The sequence below is a fragment of the Phyllostomus discolor genome, chromosome X (genome assembly GCF_004126475.2).
Source record: "Phyllostomus discolor isolate MPI-MPIP mPhyDis1 chromosome X, mPhyDis1.pri.v3, whole genome shotgun sequence".
NCBI classification, from domain to species: domain Eukaryota; kingdom Metazoa; phylum Chordata; class Mammalia; order Chiroptera; family Phyllostomidae; genus Phyllostomus; species Phyllostomus discolor.
The window spans coordinates 11,296,088-11,314,969 of NC_050198.1; the positions used below are offsets into that span (position 1 = coordinate 11,296,088).

General features: G+C 43.4%; 1 protein-coding gene and 1 pseudogene across 4 annotated transcripts in view; both read right to left on the reverse strand.

Moving 5' to 3' along the window:
• Positions 1 to 2,280: 2,280 nt before the first annotated feature.
• Positions 2,281 to 2,903, reverse strand: LOC114505597 (annotated as a pseudogene).
• Positions 2,904 to 14,616: 11,713 nt separating this feature from the next.
• PCYT1B (phosphate cytidylyltransferase 1, choline, beta) overlaps positions 14,617 to 18,882 on the reverse strand; it is a 107,842-nt gene continuing 103,576 nt past the window's right edge. For all 4 annotated transcript variants that reach the window (XM_036016714.1, XM_036016715.1, XM_028522859.2 and 1 more), the window contains one exon: positions 14,617 to 18,377. In XM_036016714.1, the coding sequence (XP_035872607.1) occupies positions 18,165 to 18,377 (213 nt within the window). In that variant the 3' untranslated portion in view covers positions 14,617 to 18,164. The remainder of the gene's footprint in view (positions 18,378 to 18,882) is intronic.

The window sequence follows — 18,882 nt, forward strand, 5'->3', positions numbered from 1 at the left end:
TAATTAAATATAATAGAAGATTTCTAACTAGCACATAATCAGAGTTATCAGGGGAAGTATGTACTGTTTTTTTATTAGCACTTCACTAGCCAAGCTACCCCACTGAGGGTAGTTACCCTTATGAGAGCTTTACTATGACGTAAGGGTTTGGGGTTTTTTTCTTGCCTCTCTTTTCAACCAACCCATTTTATAATTTGGTTCTTTAAGAAATAGAAACGTTCGATTCCTCATCGGCATTATTTCTGTTTTTCATGCACATGCATGTCCATGGTTTGTAGGGCTGGGGCCTACTGTAGGGACACAGGCGGCCATGTTTCAAAAGGACAGGTGGATCACAGGCTGCAGGTCTAATTTGGCCTGTTTGTGGCATCTCCCTTCCTGGTGGCCAGCATATTCTACTAGGCACACTTTTCTCACCTTCAGGGCCTAGCACAGGGGTGTCAAACTCATTTTCACCCAGCTCCACTATTGCCTTCAAAGGGCTGAAATAATTTTAGGACTGTATACATGTAACTACTCCTTAACTGTTAAGGAGGTGAAATTACATTCGGCCCTTTGAAGGCAACTGTGAGGCTGATGTGACCCCCGGTGAAAATGAGTTTGACAGCCTGGCTCTCTGTAGTTGGAGACTAATCAAATTCTACTGTACACAGTGCCTCCCCTAAGGTCACAATGATGTAGTTCCATTTGTTAATTTTTTCTTTTTTTTTCCCTTGCCTGAAGAGATAGATCTGAAAAAAAAAATTGCAATGACAAATGTCTGAGATTTTACTGCCTATGTTTTCTTTTAGGATATTTATGGTTTCAAGTCTTACATCTACATCTTTAATCCATTTTGAGCTTATTCTTGTCTGTGGTACAAGGAGGTGATCTAGTTTCATTTGTTTGCATTTATCTGTCCAATTTTCCCAACAGCATTTATTGAATCGACTGTCTTTCTTTACCCCACCATACGTTCTTGCCTTGTTTGTCAAGTAGCAGTTGAATATATAGGCATGAGTTTATTTCTGGGCTTTCTATTCTGTTCTGTTGATCTATGTGTCTGTTTCTATGCCAGTACCATGCTGTTTTGGTGACTGTGGCCTTGTAGCATAGTTTGATATGACATAGCATGACTCCTCCAACTTTGTTTTTCTTTCTCAGGATAGCTGAGGCTATTCAGGGTTTTTTGTGGTTCCATATGTATTTTTGGATTATTTTAGTTCTGCAAAATATGCCATTGGTATTTTAATAGGGGTTGCATTGACTCTGTACATTGCTTTGGTTGATATGAACATTTTAATGTTAACTCTTTCTATCCATGAATATGGTACATGCTTTCATTTATTTGTATCTTCCTCAGTTTCTTTCTTCAGTATCTCATAATTTTCCAAGTATAGAGCTTTTACTTCCTTGGTTAAATTTATTCCAAGGTATTTTATTTTATTTTTTGATGCAACTGTAAATGGGATTGTTTTCTTAGTTTCTCTTTCAGATACTCCATTATTGGTGTATAAAAATGAAATCAATTTCTGAATATTAATTTTGTATCCTGCTAGTCTAATGAATTCATTTATCAGTTCTAGTAGTCTTTGGGTGGAGTGTTTAGGATTCACTATATACAGTATATGTCATCTGCAAATAATGACAGTTTTACTTCTTTCTTTCCAATTTGGATTCCTTCTATTCTTTCTGTCTGATTGCTGTAGCTAGGACTGCCAGTACTATATTGAGTAAGAGTGATGAAAGTGGGCATCCTGTTTTGTTCCTGATCTTGAGGAAAATGCCTGTAGTTTTTGCCCCTTAGGTATAATGTTGGCTGTGGGTTTGTCCTATATGGCTCTTACTATGACATTGAGGTATGTTCCCTCTATTCTCCCTTTGCTGAGACTTTGTATCATAAATGGGTGCTGGATTTTATGAAATGCTTTTTCTGCATCTATTGATATGATCATATGATTTTTATCCTTCATTGTGTTTATGTGGTGCATCACACTTATTGCTTTGTAGATATTGTAACATCCTTGCATTCCAGGCATAAATCCCACTTGGTTGTGGTCTATGGTCTTTTGAATGTGTTGCTAGATTTGTTTTGCTTACATTTTGTTGAGGACTTTAGCATCTATATTCATCAGGCATATTGGCCTATAATTTTCTTTCTTTGTAGTTCCTTCATCTGGTTTTGGAATCAGTGATGCTGGCCTCATAAGATGAGCTTGGACATCTTTTCAAGCCATCTCCATGGTATCAAGGCAAGACCACTTGACAGAACTCCTTCCCCTCCCCACTTGAAACCCACAGTCAGATGTAACAGGAGCTGGTACTCAGGAAAGTTAATTCTTGGCATCTTTTTTTGTCATCATCCTTCCAGGGGTAGGAATGTAATGTCAGCGTTTCCTCACAGAAAGATACTACAACCTGGGGGTACTTGACATTGACTTCCTTGGCTGGGACCAGGTCAGCCTCATCAGAGTTTTTCACTTCATCAGGAGCGTGAGTTCTCCAGTGGAGTCTAGCTCCAATAATCGTCTTGGGCTCCAGACCCTGGGCAAAGCCTCATGGCTTTTCTGACTCTTCTTTTCTTCTCCAGTTTCCCCCTCCCTGTTATCTTCAGAATCAGAGTCAGCTTTACACTGGCCTCCCTATGATTCATATGTCTCACGTGCTGTTTTCTGTGACTGTAGAAACGCATCAATGAGGTTGGGCCAATCCAGGTTCTCTTCTGGCTCCCACATGTTGCCCTCATCTGAGAATCCCTTCTACTTTACCACTCGATGGTAGAGAACTTCTTCCACCACATATTCCTCTTCCTCTTGTAGCACCTCCTCTTGCGCCCCCCACCCCCCGCTGTAGTGCCTGCAGCTTTCTCGTGTAAATGGCTCAGAGTAGAGCCCAAGAGACTGAGGAATCAGTGCCATACTCATGGTGTGTGGTGTCGGGTGGGCCTGAGGAGTAGCGCCCAGAAAAGCAATAAGCCGGGTGGCTGCAGTTGATTCTCTCACTGAAGTGGCATATCACAGTAATCACTATTGCATTTCATTATCTCTCTGGCCAACAGAGAACCATGGCGACATGAGAGGAACCAGCTTTCACAATCAGATTTCATTGAAAAATGTGGGTTGCTGTTTCCTCGTAACAGAAATGCAGTTACAACAGGGTCCACGTGTCTTTCTAGGACTTCAGAAATCACTATTTAAATACAGGGTTTCTACTTACAGCATCTGGGTGATGCTGTTGCAGTTAAAATAGATGCTTGACAGGAGGAGAGCCTCTTTAACACTTCCACACCCATGTCAGAGGTGGAGGGAAGATTTCACCCAGAAGGCTTCCCTCTGAAGTCCACAGGTTGGCATTAGCTGTGTTTACCTCCCAAAATGAAGAAAAGAAAATAACAATATTGTGTTTATAGAATCCTTGAGAAACCTCTGTTTCTGCCTTTTCTCTGTCCCTAAAACAAGGACATGAATTGCCCATGATCCCAGTGGTAGGGACACGGGCTGCTACTTGTGTTGTGACACAGTCGGCTCTCTGTGATGGTCCTGCACCCTAGGACAGAACAGCAAAGCTGTAGTGCACACTCCCAGTTCTCTTTTAACACCTGCTTCTCTGGTCACCCTTGGAGGGCAGAGCTAAGTGATGGAGAAAGATAGGCTGCCAGGATGCCTTTAATTATTCCCTTAGGTAGGGCCAATTTGTCACCTTTAAATCGACTTTTTTTGCATATAAATAAAAGCACCTTAGGGCATCCCTACTGAAAGACTCCAAACAAATGTCTGGCACAGATCTGGTACAGATATTCAATGTCTGCATTGAAAGAAAGCCTGCTCTTTTCTCCTCGCAGTAGTAATAAGTCCCTAATAGGATGTGACTTCCTGACTATGCCTCCTGTCTCCTTCCCCGCTGGTGATTCTGCAGGGGCAGCGCGCTCCCCATTGGGAAGTGGTGACTTCAGTCCGGGGTGGAGTCTGCATATATCTTGAAGTTGATAAACATCAGAGCTTGGTGTCTGGTGTCCTGTGGTCTATCCAGTTTGAATGGTTGGGAATATATTTTGGGGGGTGGGATTTTTCTGAATGTTACAGATCTGAGTAGTAGATTTGTGGTAATATTGGATCCAGGAAGCTTACAGTGAAAATAGTATGAACTTAACCTGAAAAATATTTCTCTGTTCTATAAATCTCTCAGTGACATTTGGGTTAATCAAGCATAATTAAATGTAGTTAGAGTTTTGTCAGATTGTAGTTTGGAATAATGTTCATCTTTGGAGAGGCTAATATATTCTGTAGAAATTTTATTAAGCACTTTAGTTAAGCAAACACTAAGGAGAACAAAATCAGCCTCAGGAAGATTAATTACTAACAAAACACAAAGTTTAGCAGATTATGTAAATCATTTAAATTTTGAATACCATGGCTTGAGCTTTAATTTACACAGAGAGGTATTTTGATTTTTTTTTCACTTTATGTTTTCCAGAAGTACAAAATTATAATTGTAGTGTTTAAAAGTTCTAATCATTTTAGGATTTCATCAAGTTTGCTTATTTTTTTATGTTATACATTCCAAAAGTGAAGAATTACAGTTTCATTTTTTCCATTGCTAATAATCATTTTAGGATTCCACTAAGTTTGACTCGATTGTAAGAACTGTATTTTTATTTCTCTACCTTGAAAGAAGTGATCTTTTAAGAGAAGTATTAGGAGAGAGAATGTATATAAAAGACAGAGCATCCTTCCATACGGGGCCTTTCAATAACAAAATGAAATTTTTAAAGAAAGGAAAACATAAGAGTTTAGAGTATAATCATAAATCTTTTTTATTTTTAGCAATTTCTTTAAATGGAGAAGTAAAGAGATCAAATTGGTTTTGTATGTTATATTTTTTTGTATTCAAAGAACTACATTTTCACTACCCTTCCACGTCTCAGGGAATAGCCTTTGATAAGAATCCCCATAGAAATTTCTGAAACTCTGTCATGATGTGTTCAGATTTGATAGTTCTTGTCTACATTTCTAGAGATAGAGTTTCAAAAGTATTGTCATCTCAGGAATACAAGATTACCCAAGAAATTTGAGCCTCATTTTTATCACCACTCGGATTGCATGGGCTTTAGGCTCTTGTCATGATCAATTGCACCTAAATATCCTTTGTTTAGTGGGTATAAAAGATGTCTTTCTCACGCATGTCTGAGATTTTCACAGGGAGAAAAATCCCGCAATTTGATTTTCTTCTGTAATTTTGCTTCTTGGCTTTTCAGGGAGGATTCTGTTTCCCATTGGAATAGAATCCTTTCGGGATAATAACACATCACTTGAAAGAACATTCTATTAGAAGTCTGAGTTTTGCCAACCTAAAAGTGGCCTGCTAATTTGAGTTCTGTACATAACTTTTGCAAATGGGCTGAAACAGCACAAATGTCAAAGGTCATATATACTCTGAGCACTGTGTCAGCAAAGGAATGTCTAACTGTGGCACTTACCACTGGTTGTACAGCTCTTCAGTTCATCTTAGCCTTCCAAACTGGTTGAAAATGGCCACCTTAGAATGGAATGCATATTCAGAACAACTGCTTCATGTTTTAAAACATTCTTACCTTGAGATTTTCTTTGAGAGAAATTAAAAAGACTCCACATTTAGTTGTAACTCTCTTTTGGCTCTTCGTATATGCTGGGCATCAAAAAGGCTATTAGAGAAGTTTGATCCAATTGGAAGTCAAAGGCATTGGCTATTTAGCCATCCACGCTAAGTGTAGTGCAGGGGAGTTTGCGAAAACAAGTGGGATGAGTATGAATTGTTCTATTGTTGTTTATAATACACCACGGCACCCCTGTCTTACCAATTCCATTTTCTTTCTGCTATTTGAATGTTTATAATCTTGGGAAACCTCAGTCTGTGTTTTAAAAGGTACTATATTTACATTAAGAACTGGTTTATGCTTCTATCTAAAAAAATGCTGAGTTTAGTATTCCTCATCTTTAATTAGGACAAATGTTTTAGAATAACTACAGCAAAAGCCTGTAACTATAGGGATCTGAAACCAATAGACACTGCCTGCCAGTGAAGAAGGACCAGGCTGAATTGCTGACTTTGAAGCTTTGCCTGCCGAGCACAGGCAGGGGGCAGATTTTGCCTGGCTGTTGTAACAAGCGTAAAAGGTACAGTAGAAAGGGCTCCCCAAGATCGTCTCTCTGTTCCCTTTTTCTCTGCCTGCCTGTGCAGCTCCTCCTGGGAGAAGCATCCCATATAATCCTTTAGTTTCTCGCTTCTCACTTTTAAAAGTCCTTGTTACAGCTGGCATGTGAATTTGCCCAATCAATTGTGCAGACACTTAAAATTCTTGCAGACTAGACCAAACTAAATGTATTTTGACTCAGTAGACAACCAAGGCAAGGCTTACCTAGAAAATGTCAAGTACCGAGTGTTTTAAAAATTTAAGCAGACTTGATTCCGTGTGGGAGGAATTGAGTTATATTGCGTCCGTGTTTGTTTCTGTTATGTTCGTTGTTACGATTGGCATGCTCTCTTCTCATGCTGAACTTCTCAAAACCAGAACTGAAGGCTACACTCTAATGAAAACCCGGAGCTGTATTTGAGTCCATTCTGCTGGACATGGCACAGGTTTCAGAAGAATAGAACATACTACTGGAGCATTCTGGCTCACCCTAACCTGTGCAGAGTTCTTGGTCTTAGAGTCACTTGATGTTACGGTTGCTACTTCAGGTTTATATACACATCCCACCATCTGTTGCTCTAAGTTCACGCCCCCACAAAAGTACACGAGTGCCGGGAACTTCAATATTTCCCAGATTCAGAATACAAGTTGTGAATACTTGAGAACTGCTTGAACCAAATAAGAAAAGTCAAGGTGGAGTAAAATACACCATTGTGAACACATCTAACCCTGTGTTTAAATGTAGAGTTACTTGCTTGGCCGATTTTTCATCGTAACTCCTTAACTCAAAAGCAGATTCTAAACTGGGAACGAGAACAGATTTGACAAGAGGAGAATATTAACTCATGTATGAAATATGAGTTCATTACAATGTTTGTACCCGCAAGTCCAACTCTGACCTGGTTCGCTTTGTGCACCTGTCAGCTTAATTACAGTGATGAATGTATGCACCTGTCCAGTGCTCAGTAGCTGTCTTGCGGTTCGTGGAGTGAAGCCCGGCCACCTCCTGTACCGCGTGCTGTTTTGTGGCCTGGCTGGTCCACACTGTCATCCGTGAAGGATGACTTTGGTTTGAGCTAATGTGTCGCTCCACACACTCTGGAGAAAAGTGTTTCATTGCTGTGACTGTTGGAAAAACATGACCAGACAAGTATGTGACTCAGATAATGTTCTCCATGAGTTGGGGAGCCACCCGCGGTGTGTGTGTCATAGCCAAACGAGTCCTGCAGCACATGGACAATTCTGTATCACAATCATCGAACAATAAAATGGCAGTTGTGATTCATTGTGCTTCAGCGTGGTCTTTTCTTGAGCTCTGGTCAGTAGTCCAGCCCTCTCACCTGTAAGCTTTGCCTTCTACTCGCTTGGTTTCTGAAATTCAATACGTGACCAAGCACCTTTGCAAGTTACTGGGAATGGACAAAGGATCCTGAAATTCTTATGATCAGTCAAAGGAAAAATAAGGTTATTTGGATTCTCTGTAGCAAGGAACATTGAACTGGCCTTTTTGGGGAATGTCCTATTGGCAAAATAAAGGAGCTGTTTAATGGTAAACTATTAGAGTGGTATTTTTCAAGATACGGTCCATGGATCAGGGAAGAGGGACCAAATGATACACTGTCTAAACCAGGACACCTTTGACAGTGAGAAAGAGCACTGGATGCTGTAAACAGGCATAAACCAGACTGTCCTGGACAAACGGGCTTTGGCCATTGACCAGGTACACCAGAGTTACCTGAAATGCTGGCTACATGCACATTCCTGGGCTCTGCCTCAGCTCTGCTGATTCTGATTCTCTGGGTGGCAACCTAGGAACTGATATTGTAATAAATACCCTGGGGACATGCTTTAAGAAGTGTAAGTTGCAAATTGCTGCTATATGGAATTGGCAGAAGTTACACTTGAAATTTTTAATGAAAGGGCTATTGGTTCCATGGTCTCTTCTGAGGAGCTGGTGCCACACCAACCCCAGAACCTGATGCCTCCAGACACGTGATTGTAGCTATGTGCTCCCTGAGTAAGAGATGTAGTCTTCATGTTACCTTTCAATGTGTGATTGTTGCTCTTTTACTGAACCTTCTGTAGTGAATGGCTGTCTTTAAAATTTGACACCCACATAACTACTGTCTTGTGTGTTTATCACTAAAACACACACACACACACACACACAATTTGAGGCAAGAAACTGGCATTTATATGATTCTTGGGTGGTGGTAATGTCGGGAAACCAACGCCTGTGCCTTGGTTCTGCTACCAGCTAGCTGTTAACTGTGCCCTAGTTTCCTCATCAATAAAATGAGGGAATTGAGCCCTGGCCGGTGTGGCTCAGTTGGTTGGAGCACCATTCCCATAACCGAAAGGTTGTGGGTTTAATTCCTGGTCAGGACACATACCTAGGTTGTGGGTTCAGTCCCCAGACTGGCCACCTACAATAGCCAGTCCAGGTGTATACAGGATGCAATCAATGCTCCCCTCTTGCATCAATGTTTCTCTCTCTCCCTTCCTCTCTCCTTTCATCTGGCTCTAAAAGCAATGAAAAAGTGTCCTCAGGTGAAGGTAAAAAATAAAAATAAAATGAGGGAGTTGACTGCGAGGTTCCAAGGTTCTTTCCAGGCCTGATGTTGTATAGCCCTCTTTAGGCACGCTCTCTCTGGAGTAAGCCGGTGTCTTTCCCTACCTCCTTCCCCTCCCCAGGCAAGCTACCTTTCTCTCTCCTAAGCTTTAAGAGCCCTTCTTTTGACACTTTACCTTATTTCCTGAGCCCATGCAGCCCAGCTGGGTCACCTTTTGTACCTCCAGGACCTTTTAAATAAACTTACAATTGGAAAAATATATTAAAAAAATTTAAAACACAAAACCTAAAATCACTAATCAGCTGTTTTCACATTGTGATATATTTTGCCCAAAGAATACAAAACCAACGACTCTTGCAAGTGACAGTGGTTTTTAGTTAGAAATTTTAAAGTATCCATCTGTATTTCACCAAAAGTCGATGCTGTGCTAGCACAGCATTCGCAACTGGGGAATAGTGTCCTGGTAGCAGCCACTCCTGCCCTGATTGGAAATTCCAAAAGTGAACACAGTTTAGCTTCATAAAGAGACCCTCTGACTCAAGAGTCTGCACTTCCATGAAGCTGCTGCAAAGCATTGCACTGTAGTGTTTTCTCTTCCATGTCCTTCATTTCAAATTCTTTCTAGTGACTTAACAATGCATGTTTACAAATGATTATCTGTGCATATTGTCAGCTGTTCACTTCGTAATTACACATAGATGTATTCTTTGATCACAATAGTAAATTATGAGGCATCATATAGGAGGGTTTCTGTAGATGGTCGTCCGCCACTAGAACTCTGTGATGATAAGAATGTTCTCTGTGCTGTATAATACAGTTGCCACTAGCCAGCAGAACACTTAAAATGTGGCTAGTTCAACTGAAGAACTGATTTTTAATTTAATGTGTTAATTAAAATGTATTGATAAATAGCTCCTTGTGGCTAATGGGTACCATATTGGACAGTGCAGCTATACACGGCCATTACATTCTGTTGAAGCTTTTAAAGTTAACATGGAGCATCCATTTTTATCTGTCACTGGGCTGGCTGCCTAACAGCACTTTTGTCATTTCTAGATGTTGGTCTTAAGTGAATCCTTTGCCCTCTGCCCATTGATGACACTTTCATCAACATAATACTCTTCCAGGATGAGAAAATAACAAAAAGATATTTAGACATTTTCATCTCATAGTTGCATGGTAGATCAATTCTTACCTTTGTTATAAAAGGCACTGATTGTCAATCTCTTTGAATCCAGTTCTCTCAGAGGCTCACTTTGTTCTATGAGTTGAAACATTAACTATAGCCCAGGCGTCTCAGCTTGGCCTTGTTGGAATCTCTGAGTCCTGGGCTCCATTTCAGATCCATTCTATCTGACTGTGTCTGGGAAGCATTTATTCAAAAAAAAAAAAAAAAAAAGAGGTCCCTAGGAGCTTCCAGTGTATGACAGCGTTGAAAATCACTGATAAAGTCCAAACTACAGACCAGCCTTTGAGAATGGCTAAAATGCTGGCAGCAGCAAATACCATCTTCCTGGTACAGAGCAGGCTTGGGATCCTTGCCACTTTATGGATGTCCTGTTCAACAGATAATTGGAAAACACGTAAAGGAAGAGGCCTTGTCAATTTGGATTTGGGGCAACTAAGCAGCCTTGCTGTTTCCTTCTGTGCAGGGAACTCTAAGCTAAACTAATGCTACTCGTATTGTTTGCTGGCATTCCTGTCCAAACAGAATTTGCCAGTTCTCATACAAAATAACCATGTTAACGATTTCAACAACAGTGATGGGTGCAGAAGCTTTCCACAGTTCCTTAGTAACCGCTTAATACTAGGGTCATTATTTTGATGTTAAGGATGATTGTTGTCACCTTAGCACAATAATTGGAACGTAACTTCCTATATGAAAACTGCTCTTTTCCTAGGCTTTCAACTGGTAACAAAATAACAGTTTTTAAGGGCAAGTAATGCCCCATGATTCAGGTGAGAGAGGCCCACCAGCTACCACGCAATCAAAGAATCTAGGCTGAGACCTTGAATGACCATCTCATCTGCAAAACAGTTCTGTCCAAATGGGGGAGTTTCAGCTATTGGAGACAAAGGCCCCGCATCTGTTAAGGCCTTCAAGGAAAACGTGTGCCAATGCCTTATGACTTTGGTAGCGCCCCCAGAGCCTTATTGTCCATGGGCCTAGCTAAGGGGTATCATTGTCCATCTCCTGCATTCAGCATTCTCAATGAGTGGTTTCTAAAAGAAAATCTATTTAAAAAACCTACTTTTCCTATTTTCCCCTACTCTGGGTAAGAATTGGCAACATTTGCACTTTGGGAAAGTTAGAGCATCCCACCCAAAAGTGAACAATAAAATAATGTGAAATTATTTAGTAAAATCTTCAGAAAATTCTAATTGGCAGAATGAAAAACATGAACCATTTCTCAAGAGCTCAGTAAAGTCGAAGGTCAGGAGAGGCCAGAGTTGAGAGTCAAGGTACTGAACTGAACTTGGGGTGGAGGGTGAGGATTGTGTCCTCTTTATTCTTTGGATCCCCAGCACCTGGTAGCTCGCTCAAATATGTATTGAATGTTTAAGACAGAAATGTATGCTAAACCTTAAGTTACAATGCAGGTCGAAGGCCATGATGCAAATATAAGTTACTCTAGAAAGGAGCATGGGGTACGTTCATACTGGATAGCTGGAAGTGAATCACAGCTTAAACGCTGCGGTCAACATGCAAGGACCAAACCAAAACCAAAAGACACCAACCAGACAATGCAGAGAATAGGCAGGAAACAGATTCTGCCTGGTAGCCAGAAACTGTATTCCAGAGCTTGTTTCAGCAGGAACACATCCAATAATCAAAGACTTTCCTTAGCCCTGGCTGGTGCAGCTCAGTGGATTGACAGTGGGTTGTGAACCAATGGGTCGCTGGTTCGATTCCTAGTCACTTCCTCTCCTCATGGATCAATTTGCATGTATATTTGGGTCAGACACCTCCACTTACAGCTATTCTGTGCTTCTCTTAAGACTCAAGAGAAACATTTAAGCAGATTCATCACAAGTAGATGTAGGAATGTTTAAATGAAAAACATGTATATCTTCTCCTGCATGAGGGTCACTGTTCCTCAACTCTGTCAGGACCCAGAAGAAGGCTCGAGTGCTTATGATCACTGTCTTCTATCATCTCATGGTACACAGAGTAAGGTACCACCCCTGAACATGTCCATATTCTAATCCTCTGAATCTGGGAATATGTAGTATTCCATGGCAAGAAGGAATGCATGTTGCTGATGACTGTAACACAGGGGTATTTTCCTGAATTATCCAGATGGGCCCAGTGTAATTACAACAGTCCTTATACATACAGGAGGGAGGCAGAAGTGTCAGAGGAATGTGATGTGAGAACCACTGGACTGGCCATCGCTGGCTCTGAGAATGGAAGGGGCCACAAGCCAAGGAATGCAAGTGGCTTCTAAAGGCTGGAAAATTCAAGAAAACGGGTTCTCCCCCAGAGCCTTCAGACAGGAATTCAGCTCTGCCTACTCCTTAATTTTAGTCCAGTAAGATCCATTTTGGGCCCCGGCTGGTGTAGCTCAGTGAATTGAGCACTGGCCTGTGAACCAAAGGGTTCTTGGTTCAATTCCCAGTCAGGGCACATGCCTGGGTTGTGGGCCAGGTCCCCAGTAGGGGGTGTGTGAGAGACAACCACACATTGATGTTTCTCTCCCTCTCTCTCCTTCCTTTCCCTCTCTCTAAAAATAAATAAAACCTTTTTAAAAAAAGATCCATTTTGGACTTCTGACTTCCAGAATTGTAAATGAATGTGTTGTCTGAAGCCACTAATTTGTTACAGCAATAGGAAACTAATACACACCTATTCAACTTCTGTCATCTGTCCTTAATCCCTGGGTACCTGATACAGAAACAAGTGGAAAAACAATCCAAGACTCAGTTGTGTTAATGTTGATTTGTGGTCAGGCTAGTAAATAGTATATTGTCAGTGCCTGTGCACTAGAAATGTGATTCCAGGTGAGAAACACTAGTTATCCCCTCAAGCGGTGTAATGAGTCAGCTCCTGCCACATGCATGTTCAAAGGTTTTCTTTGAACTTGGAAATGTTAGAGTGACAAGTTCTGAAGTTGAAAAGGCCCCTGTGGAAATGGTAAAGTATCCCAATTCTTTCAGGTATGGATTAACTATTGAGAATGGAAGGTTATATATCAAATATTTTGGTAATGTCTAAACTCTGCTTTTATTAGTAACTACAAATCAATCCCCTTCCCCATACTTCCCCGAAAGATAATAAATGTAAGGAGAATAAAAATTGCTTATAGGAGACAATACAAGCCACCCCTACTCTAAACATTTTTCTCACATTTCTCACATTTGGTAAACTTGCAGCTGAGATTCAGCCAATACAGTGGGTTTTCTAGAATATAAATTATGGCAGTTCAAGAGGGCCTAAAATACAGATCAATTAGCACCTACAGATATTTATGCCTTTAATATTTTCAAATTTTACTGGTTATTTATTGGTTTTGACCCAATGCTTTCTTAAAGAATTTGGTCACAGGATATACTTTGGTGCTTATGAACTGTCATGTTTTGTTTGAAAACCATCTCTGAGGGAGTCTTTTTGTTTTGCATCTAATGGCTCTTGCTGAATATGTAAAGAACTGGCTTAAACATTCAGCTTCAATAGCCAACGAGGACTCCAATATTAGAGTACTCTGGGTGTATATGTGTGAACAGTTTTGATAGTGTACCTTTTAACCTCAGGTATTGTATTTATTAACAAAGGATATTTCTCTTTGGGGGCAAATGTCAGAGTTCTTAAACATGAGAGTTTGGTTATGCCTTACAACAGATTGTTTTGCCCTTGAAAACATTTCTGAGGTATCATGGAAGTCAAAATAAAACCTGTAACTGTTACTCTAAATACAGCCTGTCAAGAATGTGTTTGATCTGTGTGGCAAAGCCAAGTCATATGGTCTATGAATAACAGGTGTTGTGTTTTTAAGTGAATTCCTTTGCTGACTACAGGCCTGGTTTTATTTCTTCTAGAGTCAGGGTTAACGTTAGAGCTGTTGTTATTTCAAAGAGCTAAACATCACCAGATGGAGTTAATAGCAGCTCCTAAATTTGGCTAGTGGAGGGCATGAGCACATTGTCAGAACATGAGCAGGGTATGTGTTTGTGTGTGGGGGGTCTGCCTTAATTGTTGACATTTGGGATCCTGATTTAGCACCTCCATCCCCTTTATCAGCTTCCAGCTGATTGCAGGAGCTTTTCCCCAAAGATGGAAGAGTTCAAAATGGCCACTGCCGCACGTTTTAGTACAGGTGAAAAGCATTGTCAGATCTAAGAAAGGTGGGTGGAGCACGAGGTCCTGTGCAGCCCCTAGTGTGAGGAGTGAAACCAGCTACTGATGTTTGCAGTTGTGAAGGCCCCAGGGACCTGGAAGGCAACCTCTTCTCCAGCTTCCCACTTAGTGAGAGGTAAGCACTTTCTCATGGTCACTCAGTGACAGCATTGTAGCTGGAGAGGCTTAGGGACAACGCAGATTGCCTTGTAAATTTAGAGGCCTTTCCAGGCAAAGAAGACGTCAGAAATCATTCCCTCCAACCCCTTGTTCTACAAAAGTAGATACTGAGGCTAGAGAAGTGGTTTGGCCAAGGTCACAAAGCAAGCCGGTGAGGGCCCCTACAAGCCAGGGTCCTGACTGGACTCCCCAGGTGGCCTCCCCTCCAGGAGGGTCTGTCTCTGACTAGCTTTTAAGTCAGTCACTGGCCCTTTAGCAAAACTCTGCCCCGTGCTGCATACCACCGAGTCCTACTCAAGTGCTGGGGACACAGCTGGTCAGAGCCGGGACAGCTGCTACACATGTATTTTTGCATACTTTTGAGAAACCACAAGAAAAAGTGCAATTCTGAATCTCTTTATTTACAAACAGTTGGAAATGCTGTGTTCCATTTGGGAGCAGGGATGGGTTTGGAGCATAAGGGTTGGGGTGGGATAGAGGGCTGATTCCAGTAGTTCTCATTATTCAGCACCAGAGCAAATGCTTGGGCTTAAGGTCATACTTTAACATAGGTGAATCATCGTCATCTTGTCTCATAGGTACAGTATATATGCTCTTCTTATGGCTTTGTCCCGGAACACATTGCTATTAACAAAAATCTAAAGTCTACAGAAAAGTTCCAAACGCATTATGAGCTTATTTTCTTTTTCAAAAAAAAAAAAAAAATGATGGCCAAGACTGGTGCCGAACGGGTGCCTGAGGCACGGGAACTGCTCGGCTGTGCTTGGGCTCATCGGGCTCAGCCGAGCCTGTGCCACCATCTTGCATCCTGCCCCCGGGGTGCAGCTGGGTAGTTACATGGGGCCTGAACATGGAGAGAAAACACATCTGCACTCTTCCTGTCCCTCCCTCCCTCCAGGGGCGGACTCACAGTTACCACCGCCTAGGGCATGGAGCAAGACTGCAGCCCCACAGCTGTGTGTCTTCCCCTCAGAGCAGGTCAGAAGGTAGAACTCAGTCTTGGGGTCACTCTTCTTGAGGTTGGTTCCCTTCCCCTTTGTAAGGTCCTGGCACACGGGAGCTGGCTTTCCACAAACGGGCCACTCAATGTGACCATGGCATTACAAGTCCCCCGTGTTATCAGAGGGTGGAAGGGTGAACATTTGATTTCAGGGTTCCCAGGAGGGTGTGGCAGCTCATGGGGAAGTTCTGAAATTGGGGAGCTGGGGTGGACAGGGGACCCACATCCCACATGGGTACCCACTAACTTTGGGTGTCCGTGAAAGGAGGCCTTCCTTCTTCACCTGTTAGGGGGTGTGCGACACTTGAGATTAACTACTCTCCCACCCCCACCTTCTTTCAGCCCTGTTGTTGCCCATCGTCATTTAACCTGCTCCCTTCCAGAACCCTACGTGGTGTGCTCTCGTCCTCAGTCTGAAGCTTCCCTCCCTGCCTGGAGCTAAAGAATCCCCCCATTTTTTTGTCATTAATGCTAACCTCCTTAAGCTTGTACATCTCCCATTGCAGCCTTCGCTCAGTCTGGGCCATTACTGTTGACTGGCCGGCCCAAATAAAGCAACCCCACCTCCTCCTGGGAAGAGAGAGTGGCTGAGAGAAACTGATGGCCAGAAAGCATCAAATGTTGGGTGGCAGAATCCCCCCATTCCTTCTCAGTAGTCTTGTAGCCTTAGGAGGTATTGCTAGAGGTCAGGAGGGGGACATAAGGTGATATTTAGAATCCACTTGTGGGTTGTTTTGGCCCATGTCTGGAATATCCCAGGCATTGGCCATTTCCCATAATTGGCAGCTTCGATGGCCCTGAATCTGAGTCACCTAAGTGGCACCTGTCAGTATGGGGTATAAGGCCTGCAAACTTACAATCAGCCTGATACATCCATCCCACAGGATTTGCTCCAGAGCAGGATTCAGGTAAAAGTAGATCTGTCTGTCCTGGGCCTCTCTCTAGGCACCTTTTTCCTCTTCTCTTATTCTCACCACCTTGCTTTACCCAGCTGGTCTCCTCATCCGCTCACTGCTGTAAGGCTTGCCCAACTAAAGTGGCAGGCACATGTGCCCACTTTCCCCTGAGTGCATGGTGAAAGCGAAGAACCACCAAATGGGCCTTGCGCGGTCTGCACAGCAACGCTCTAGGCCTTGACTGCAAAATTTTCTTCTCACGTGCCATGTTCCTGCCAGCTCTGTCCCACACGAGTGCTTGACAGAATTCTGGAGGAAGTGCCAATAACAAGGGCATTCTGGGCCAGTTTAGCCGTATGATTTCACTTCCCAATAAACACCACTCATCTCCAGGTGGACAAGGAGGTAGTTCAACCCCAACACGAGGGGGAAAGACACGCCACCTTCCTTCACTGCTTGCCCCACTTGTCCCGCAGAAGGCCGGTTCCCAGGGCCTCTGGAAAGGGGTGTTTCTGTCACAAGAAATGCTGGGCTCTGCCTACAAGTTGCTGGTTCAGGCCTCTTGTCTCGGGCTTCAGTGGGACAGCTGGGTGGTGCCTCTTCTACCCAAGCGTGTGTGTGGTTCTACCCCTCGAATCAACCCGCTCACTTCCTTCCTGTGATGAGGGGGCAGTAACTTCAAACAACTCAGCAGGAATGCTTAGGGTCTGCATCCTGTTTGGCAAACCTAGGGCCAGGATAACTACAGTCCTCCCCAGTCCGTTCAGATGCTGAGCTCAGAACCGAGGCTCCCACAGTGCTCTCTGAAACTCTTCAGAGCCTCCCTTCACTCAAACATAGGACGGAGGCCATGAGAACACCACAACTCATTTCCTGGTTGGTCCAAGCCAGTTCTACAGGAATCCAGAATGAGCTGTTGGAAAAAAGTGCCAAAGTCACAATGGAACCAGCTAGTCCTTCACACCAAGGACTTCAGCAGGGTTATTAGAGAGCAGGAAAGGAGTATATTGTAAAATGCCAACTATATTTTCAGGTTGCATATGGTCTGCACCCTGGATGGCATGTCATAGAACAGGTACGTGCAAGTAGCGCCCCCTATGGGTATACTACATAGTTTGGTACATCAAACTGTTACTTGAGGTCTATGAAACTGTTAACTGGTCAGAAATGGGGAAAGCCATTCCATAACAGCATCCTGTAAGGAGAAGCTTCAGGAGATATTTACCATCTGCTAAACTTGGAGCCAAAGCAAAGCAGCTCCTCCTTCCTTTGTTATATAGGATATTTTTCTTTGTCGAGTTTCCCACAGATTAAGGTAGTTTGGGAAAACAAGTTCAATCGATGAGAAGGGACAACCTGGAGCACATTAGGCCTTACGTGGTGCTCTCCTTGGCAAAATTGTCCTCTGAATAAGAAATGAAGGGCCACAGTAGATGACCTTTTATATATCTGGCCTAAAGCAAACCTTTGTTTATGCACCACATTTCTGGAACTGGAAACAAGTGATACATTGCAATGTCAGGTTGCAGTGCCTAAAGTGAGTAGGTTGGCATTTGCCTCGGACTCAACTGTTTCTGTTGGTGACAGGTTTATTATGGCAGAGCTCGGGTGGCAGGAGGCAACGTGCAGGGCCCTTAGGAGCAGGAAGTAGCAGGTTGAGGGAACAGCCGCTTCCACAGGTGGTGCACGTGGTGGGGGTAGGTGTAAGGACCAAAGCAGAAGGCACCCCACTTGGTGCAAGACTCCCAGAGGTGCTCTGCATCTTTCCTTAAAGTAGAGTGATTCTAAGTGATGCTAAGGAGGTTTGTATAGTTTGTCTGCCTGGAAACCTCCCTGCAGAGCCCAGGTGCTGGGCTGACTGGAGAATGAGGGAGAGCTGGTCCCAAGGCCTTCCAGTAACAGAGCTCAGGGTCTCCCTGCAGAGCTGCAGCTCCTGTAACTATTACCCTTCAAACACCACCCAGGCACCCCCAGTGTCCCTGCCCTCCTCCCTGGCCCGCATGGTGTGGCTCTTGTAGTCTGCCAGCAACCTTTACTTTTCATCCTCATCCCCCTCACTCAGGCTGCTGATGGAGGCCGAGGCGGCTTTGGGCGAGGAGGGGGGTGAGCTTTTGATCGGGAGCCATGAGAAGGTGGGCGATGGCGAGCGGGAAGGGGACCGGCTCCTGGTGGGGCTGCTCACAGGGCTTTGCTTTGGGGACAGGGCCTGCAGCATCCGGCTACTCCTCTCCTGGAACATCTGCTTCTGGAGAGAAATTGGAGAGAAGGCATCTGTTAGTTGAGACATCTGAGATGGCAGCGAAACAGAAAGGAAAGGCGGGAAGGGGAGCCACCACCCCAAACGCCTGCCCTCCCACGCAGACTTGTACTACAGCCCATGTGGGCCAAGACTGTCTCTGTGGAGGAGCTGTGTGAAACTGAGGTCCAGGGAGCTGCTGACACACCAGGATACATCACTGCCGGTGCCCAGCGTGCTTTCCTTCATGCCGCCTTCTCTTCCATTTACAAAATCTAAGCGAGAGTCTAGCATTTGCCAAGCAAATAGCAGTGTCCTAGGTACCAGAAGACTATGAAGGAGAATGTCACAAACCAAATCCACAAAATATGTAGTGTGTCACATGGAACTGTGGTCTGTGAGAAAACTAAAATGATAGATAGGATAGCAAGGAAAACGATGAGAGGGATGTGAGCCTGAGGACACGTGGGCTGCGATTGTAAACAGGGCTCAGGGGAGGCCACGCTGAGAAGGC